Source organism: Tupaia chinensis, unplaced genomic scaffold (genome assembly GCF_000334495.1).
Source record: "Tupaia chinensis unplaced genomic scaffold, TupChi_1.0 Scaffold000201_1, whole genome shotgun sequence".
Taxonomy (NCBI): Eukaryota; Metazoa; Chordata; class Mammalia; order Scandentia; family Tupaiidae; genus Tupaia; species Tupaia belangeri.
Window position 1 is genome coordinate 1,637,556 of NW_006159676.1, and position 7,732 is coordinate 1,645,287.

A 7,732-nucleotide genomic window follows, 5' to 3' on the forward strand; every position below is an offset into this window, starting at 1 on the left:
TAAGGCAAAACCCCCCCAAAAAAAAAAAAAAAGGGGGTCTGCAGCAGGTGATATGTTGGTTAAGCGTGCTGGACTCCCACGCGGCCGACCACAGTTCAAGTCCTAAACCTGGTGGCTTGCTCTCTCTGCTCAAACTTAAATAAAGTTAAATAAAATTAGTTCTTATGTGCCCAAAACCCTAAGAGGAGACTGGAGAAGGGACCAGACACCATGGCCACTCCCCCTGAGGGTTTACTTCTCACTTCTCCCATTCTCTGTCCAGCAAGTACACATACCAGTAACCAGAGGAAAGAGACCACCTTGGGGACCAGCACATGGCATTACGATTATGTTGCTGGACTCCCACGTCATTGCACTCGGTTTGAGTCCCAGATCCAGCAACTTAATCTGATGGCAGGCGCGCAGGCAAGTGTGCCTAAGAACCCAAGGAGAATGGGAGAGAAGGGACTGTGGCGAGGCCATCCCCATGGAGGGTCAGTTCGTGCTTTCTGATTCTGTCTCTCTCTGGCAAGCACATCTATGCAATAGCAAAACTTTCTTTAGAATTTTTTTTTAGAATTATTAAAATGTATGTGAATTGACCAGAGGAGAGGAGAGGAGAAAGCAAGTCACCAGGTCTGGGAATCAAACCGTGGTTAGCCATGTGGGAGTCTGGTGCTCTCATCCACCACGCCACCTACCAGCCCCGCAAACAACTTCAGGTCCAGCCCTAGTGGAGACAAAGACTAGGGAACTAGAGCCATGAGAGGCTGTTTGGTCACTATGATGGGTCAACCTGAAACACACCGTGGTGGGGGGAATGTGGTGTGACCCTGAAGGATTTTCTTTAATGCAAGAAACTAAGAAAAGCACCAGCAGGTGGCATGGTGGTTAAGGACGCTGGACTCCCACATGGCTGATTGCAGTTGGAGTCCTGGTCCTGGTGGCTTGGTTTCTCACTTGCCCTCTTTCTGTCTGTCTCTCGGGTCAAACTGAAATAGAGAAAGAAAGTTAAGTAAAATAATTCTCACACACACACAAAAAAAGTAAGAAAAAAAGAGCCTTGGAACCAGCAGGTGGTATGGTGGTTAAGGATGCTGGACTCCCACATGGCTGACTGCGGTTCGAGTCCTGGACCTGACAGCTCACTTACTAACTTACACTCTCACTCTCTGGTCAAATTAAAAAACAAATGAATAAAAATAAATAAAGTTAAATAATTCTTTACCCCCCCCCAAGAAAAAAAACACAAAAAAAGCTCCAAGGAACAGTGGCAACATGCTGCTTAAGAGAAGCTCGTTCCCACACGGCGGCCACAGTTCAAATCCTCAGCTTGGTCCCCTTCCAACACGCCGGACACAGAACAAGACCGGACCAAGACCAGACCCAGTGCAGAGTCCTCTTGTCACTCTCACCCACTCCCTCTTGTGAGTACCTGTCCCAAGCAAAAAAAAAAAAAAAAACACAGGCTAGACTCCCGGGTGGCCGGGTGGGTGATGGCTCAGACCTGGCAGCTTGGCTTTTCACTTTCTTTTCCTTTCCTCCCCTGTCTCTGGTGAGCACATGGGCCTAGAGCCAGAAATTACAAATCAAATAATCCTTAGCTATAAAGGGAAAAAAAAATTAAAAACTTTCTACCCACCCATATTTTTCAAAAACAGTATTTTTAGAAGAATTATTGATTTGGGACCAGCAGTTGGCATAATGGCTATGTCGCTGGACTCCCACGTAGTTGACCGCAGTTCGAGTCCCAGACCTGGTGGCTTAAACTCACACCGGGCACGTGTGCATGTGTGCCCAAGATCCCGAGAGGAGAACGGAGGAGAAGGGATTGCAGTGTGGTCATCCCCCCGGGGGGTGATTTCTCGCTGTCTGTCTCTCTGTCTCTGTCTGTCTGGCAAGCGGACGTGCCCTATAGGAAAAGCCTCTCCAAAAAAAAAAAAAAACAAAAAAATAATTATTGCATTCCTATTGTTATTGTTATTTTAAAAATTTGACCAGAGAATAAAGGGAAAGCGAGAAAGCAAGCCACCAGGTCCAGGACTTGAACCATGGTAAGCCATGTCGAAGTTCAGTGTCTCTATCCACCACACCACCTGCCAGCCCCCCAAAAATAGTATTTTTTTTTTTTTGAGAGGGTTTTTTTTTTCACTATAGGGCGCGTGCGCTCACCAGACAGACAGAGAGAGAGAGAGAGAGAGACAGAAAGCGAGAAATCACCCCCCAGGGGGGATGGTCACGCCGCAATCCCTTCTCCTCCGTTCTCCTTTCGGGATCTTGGGCACGCACGCACACGTGCCCGGCGTGAGTTTTAAGCCACCGGGTCCGGGACATGAACCGCGGTCGACTACGTGGGAGTCCAGCGACATAGCCATTACGCTAACTGCTGGTTCCCAAAAATAGTAATTTTTTAAAACTTCATTTACTTCGTTTTAATTTGACCAGAGAGGAGCAGACTGAGAAAATGAGAAAGTCAGTCACTAGGTAAAGGACTCGAACTGTAGTCAGCTATGCGGGAGTGCCCAGTGCCCTTGACCACCATGCCACCTGCAGGTCACCCCCCAACACACACCTTTTACTACCTTAGGGCTGAAGTCTGAGACTCACCTTAGTCTCCCTGACTTCATCCCAGTCCATCTCAGGATTGGAATCCCTTTTTTACCTGCCTCAGTATTTTTTGTCACAGGGCACGAATGTTCACTGGAGAGACAGGGGACAGTGAGACATGGTTCCCCAAAGGGGGTGGCTGTGTTACGGTCCCTTCTCATCTCAGGATTCTGGGCACGCACGAGCCGGGAGTGATTTTCAAGCACTGGATATGGCTCTCAGACTGCAGTCAGGCCTGTGGGAGCCACCTGTCCCCTGCTGGCTTACAACTGGAATCTTTTTTTTAAGAGAGATTTTTGCTATAGGCACATGCATTCGCTGGAGACAGACAGAAGCCCAGAGGGGACGGACAAGCCGCAGTCCCTTCTCTTCCATTCTTCTCTAGGGGTCTTAGGTATGCATACACACATGGCCATCCTGAGTTTTTTTTTTTGGACAGGTTATTGCTATAGGGCGCATGCGCTCGCCAGAAACAGACGGAAAGCGAGAAATCCCCCCCCCACCCCGCCAAGGGGATGGCCATGCTGCAATCCCTTCTCCTGCATTCTCCTCTCGGGATCTTGGGCACGCACACACACCTGGTGTGAGTTTAAGCCACCGGGTCCAAGACTCAAACCACGGTCAACAACATGGGAGTCTAGCGACATAGCCATGACGCCAACTGCTGGTCCGCCCAGCGTGAGTCTTAAGTTGCCAGATCCAGGACTCGAACCGAGATTGCCTGCATTGGAGTCCAGGGATGTAACCACCTTGCCATCTGGTGTTCCCTGGAATCTATTAGTACAACAAAACCGAGGTCCAGGCAACCCACTGGGCATCAAGGCCCAAGCTCTCCTGAGGATGAACCGGCAGCAGACACGCCCTCTTTAGCCCCCTCCCTGGACAGACCAGCCGGGCCACGCCATTTACTGCTCCAGTCAATGAGGGGGACTTTATTGAGGCCGTGGGGCCATGGGGCTCGGGCAGGGGCTGCCCTGCGGGGAGGGGCCTTATTTGACCTTCTTCTTGGGGCGCAGGTTGTTGGTGTGGCCGCACTTCTTCTTGCGGCAGTTGACGGCACGGGGGTGCAGGCGCGCATAACACCTGCGGGGAACAGGGAGAGCCTGTGAGGGTGCGCCCCGATGCACCCACGCTCCGCCCCGGCCCCCACCCCCCGGCCCAAGCCCGCGCACTTGCGGCAGATCATCTTGTCGCAGTTGTACTTCTGGGCGAGCTGGCGCAGGGAGGGCTCGATGATGCCACCTCGCAGACGTAGCACCAGGTGGAGGGTGGACTCTGCGGGGAGGGGTGGGGGATACGGGGACACTCCATCAGGACCCAGGAGAGCCTTAGGTGGGGACGGACCCACTGTGAGCCTTTATAAAGGGAGTCTGGGGGCTGGCAGGTGGCATGGCGGTCAAGGTGTTGGACGCTCCCACATGGCCGACCATGGTTCGAGTCCCGGATCTGGCTTTTTCACTCTCTCTCTGTCCCTCTCTAGTCAAATTAAAATAAATAAAGTTAAATATTTGGGCATGCACGCACACGCGCCCGGTTTGAGTTTTAAGCCACCGGGTCCGGGACGCGAACAGCGGTTGGCTGCGTGGGAGTCCAGCGACATAGCCATTACGCTAACTGCTGGTTCCCAAAACAGACATTTTTTAAAAGTGGGAGCCTGAGATCAAAACTCTAGACACCAAGGAGTTCTAGAAGGGCCAGCCCTATAGCCTTGTGATTCTGTGACTTGGCCCTGGCAACTTCCACAGCACTGGGCTCCTCCATGTGCACGCCTGAACCCAAATGATTAGAGAAATGGACACGGAGCGTAGCAGAATCGCACCCCCATTTTGGGATGGGGTGACCTCTCCCCTTGTCTGTCTCATGGGGGTGCATGAATCCTCAGGCAAACCGGGAAAGAAAAAAAAAGAAAAAAGAAAAAAATAAAATGAAGTTGGGGGGACCAGCAGATGGTATAACAGCTACATTGCTGGATTTTTCACATATTTGATGGCGGTTCAAGTCCTCGACCCAGTCTCTTAAACTCACACTGGGCTGTCCGAATTGGACATTCTGAGAGAAGGGTTGCAGAGTGACCAATCCCAACCTCCCCGAGCGTAATTTCTTGCTTTCCGTCTTCCTGATAAGTATACAAGTCCAATAGCAAAAATTTCAATTATAATAGTAATAATTAAAAAAAAGAAGTTCATGGGAAAAGGCACGGAAGTACAAACTGGGGCCGGCTGCGGACACAGGGTTGACACAACTGGGACAGGTCATGGTCCCTGAGCACACCAGGTGGTGCATTTGCGATCCAGGGAGGCTGAGACCTGGGGTATGTCGCGGCAAGTGGGCCCTGTTAGGGATGCCCGCATGTCTCTCTCATGGAAGAACAAACATGAAAATTAAAACAAAATACTTCCCCCTCAACCCACCCACTGCTGGCAAGCCCACGTACTCTGAAACAAATTGAAAAAACAGAGGCCAGCAGGTCACGTGGTGATTAAAGGTGCTGGACTTCCACACTGCTGATCACGGCTCAAGTCCTGGCTTGCATTCTCATTCTCCCCCTCTCTCTGGTCAAATAAAAAATAATAGTGGGACCAGCAGTTGGGGTAATGGCTATGTAGCTGGACTCCCATGTAGTCGACGGCGGTTCGAGACCTGGACCTGGTGGCTTAAACTCACGCCGGGCGCGTGTGCGTGCGTGCCCAAGATCCTGAGAGGAGAATGGAGGAGAAGGGACTGCGGCGTGGCCATCCCCCTGGGGGGTGATTTCTCACTTTCTGTCTGTCTGTCTGGAGAGCGCATGCGCCCTATAGCATAAACCTCTCCAAAAAATAAAATAAATAAATAAGAGGAACTCACAGCTATCCACCCAGTCCTAATACCAACGAGGCCATCAGCTGTTCCCCCCTTGGACTGAGGGCAGAGGACCCCACCCCACGTACCTTTCTGGATGTTGTAGTCAGACAGCGTGCGGCCATCCTCCAACTGTTTGCCGGCAAATATCAGACGCTGCTGGTCGGGGGGGATGCCTGCAAGAGAGATCTCAGTCACGGAGGCTTCCTCGACCTTACTTGGAGCCTTCAATAAGTGTGCAGAAAACTCTAATCGCATCACGTGTTCGTTTGGGTGCAATAAAAAGGGAAATCCAAACAGTCTTCTGTGATCTTTGAAGACCACCCATGAGTGTTACTCCATGCAGGGGTATCACCGCTTCATCTCTCAGGAGAGAGAGATAGTGATGAAGTTTCTTTCGACAAGTCAGGCGAGGTCTGACCAGGCCCAGCACCCATCCCATACAGGGCGGAGGCTCCCAGGGAGGGTACACAGAGACCCCAGGCTCAGCTCGACTCACCCTCCTTGTCTTGGATTTTGGCCTTGACATTCTCGATGGTGTCACTGGGCTCGACCTCGAGGGTGATGGTCTTGCCCGTCAGGGTCTTCACGAAGATCTGCATCTTTGCGTCTGCTGTGGGAGAGAGGAGGGAGGAGGCAGTGGTGACGGCTGCCAGGTCGGTGTGGACACAAGGTCAACTACTGGCCAGGCCCAGCTCGACTGCTATCCTGAGCTCGACTGCGATCCAGCGTTCTAGGCCCGGCTCCTCTGAGCTTGTCTTCTCACATGCCCTGGGCTGGAGTGTGAATGCAGCTGGTCACTAGGATCCCACTCAGCCCCGGCCATTAGGCCTTCGATGGAGCAGAGGGCGATGGGACAGGTACCGCCTTACATTGCCTTTCCTGAGCTGTGATCCCGTCCTCCCCCTGCCAGTCTTCAGGATGCTCTTGTTGTGGGTCTGGACGGGACTCCCATCTCCACAGCCAGCCACTGCGCCATCACGGACTCCTCCCGCGGCCCCTTTCCATTCTCCTTTCATCCACATTCATTTATTTACTTATCTTTTAACGTTTGATGAGGGACCAGCAGTGAGCGTTAATGGCTATGTCACTGGATTCCCATAGTCGACTGAGGTTCGAGGCCCGGACCCGGTGGCTTAAACTCACACCGGGTGCGTGTGCGTGTGTGCCCAAGATCCCGAGAGGAGAACGGAGGAGAAGGGATTGCGGCGTGGCCATCCCCCTTGGGGGGTGATGTCTCGTTTTCTGTCTCGGACGAGTGCATGTGCCCTTCAACATGTGCCCTTCAACAAAAACCTCTCCAAAAATGTTTGAGAGTAAAAAAGTATACCACCAGGTTCAGGATTTGAACCATGGTGCGCCATGTGGGAGTCCAGGACCCTTAACCACCATGCCACCTGCTGACACCAACCCCTCTCGATTTTTTTAAAAACAAATTTTGGCCATGGAAGCAGGAGATGGTATAGTGGTTATATTGCTGGTGTATCAGCGTCAATCACAGATCGAATCCTGGACCTGCAGGAGATGGTATAGTGGTTATATTGCTGGTGTATCAGAGTCAATCACAGATCGAATCCTGGACCTGGCGGCTTTAACTCACACCTGGCACCTATGAGAACGTGCCCAAAACCTCGAGATTAGAACTTAGAAGGGACTGCAGTGTGGCCATCTCCCATGGGGGGGTGATTTCTTGCTTGCTGTCCCTTTATCTCTCCTGCCAGTACACAACCCGGTAGCAAAAAAATCTTTCTAAAAAAAAGTTTGTTACAGGGTGTGGGCGCTCTCAGAGAGACAAAGAGAGAAATTATCCCGCAAGAGGAATGGTAACGCTGCAATCTCTTCGCGATCATGCCTCTCCCCAGATTTTAGGCACGTAGGCACACACCCACGCGGTGTGATTTTCAATCCATCAGATCTGGGACTTAAACCCCTGAAGTGGATCATGTGGAATCCAGTGCCTTAACCACCACACTGTATGCTGGCCTCGGCCCCTGTCCCCTTCCAGGGTCAAGCCGGGCCAACCAACTCACTTGATTCACATCTCTGAAATGCCAAACTTCTAACACCACACCCTGCCTTGGGCTAACCCATCAACAATCATATGGCCACTTAAGTCTGGACTAATCACGTGCCGGGTAATTACTCCAAATACTTCATCAGAAAAAAAAAGAAAAAATCTGGAATATGAAAGCTACCTCCAAGCTTCTTTACGGAGGTGAAAAAAACATACAAGGACATTGCTCGAGTTATTTAACAATTTTTTTTTTTTTTTGGAGAGGTTTTTGCTATAGGGCGCATGCGCCCACCA

General features: G+C 51.3%; 1 protein-coding gene across 2 annotated transcripts in view; it reads right to left on the bottom strand.

Moving 5' to 3' along the window:
• Nucleotides 1-3,490: 3,490 nt before the first annotated feature.
• UBA52 (ubiquitin A-52 residue ribosomal protein fusion product 1) overlaps nucleotides 3,491-7,732 on the bottom strand; it is a 5,594-nt gene continuing 1,352 nt past the window's right edge. For both annotated transcript variants that reach the window (XM_006147112.3, XM_006147111.3), the window contains exons 2-5: nucleotides 5,924-6,037; nucleotides 5,514-5,600; nucleotides 3,759-3,861; nucleotides 3,491-3,669 (exon numbers count right to left, since the gene is read on the bottom strand). In XM_006147112.3, coding sequence (XP_006147174.1) covers nucleotides 3,576-3,669; nucleotides 3,759-3,861; nucleotides 5,514-5,600; nucleotides 5,924-6,026 — 387 coding nt within the window. In that variant the 5' untranslated portion in view covers nucleotides 6,027-6,037 and the 3' untranslated portion in view covers nucleotides 3,491-3,575. The remainder of the gene's footprint in view (nucleotides 3,670-3,758; nucleotides 3,862-5,513; nucleotides 5,601-5,923; nucleotides 6,038-7,732) is intronic.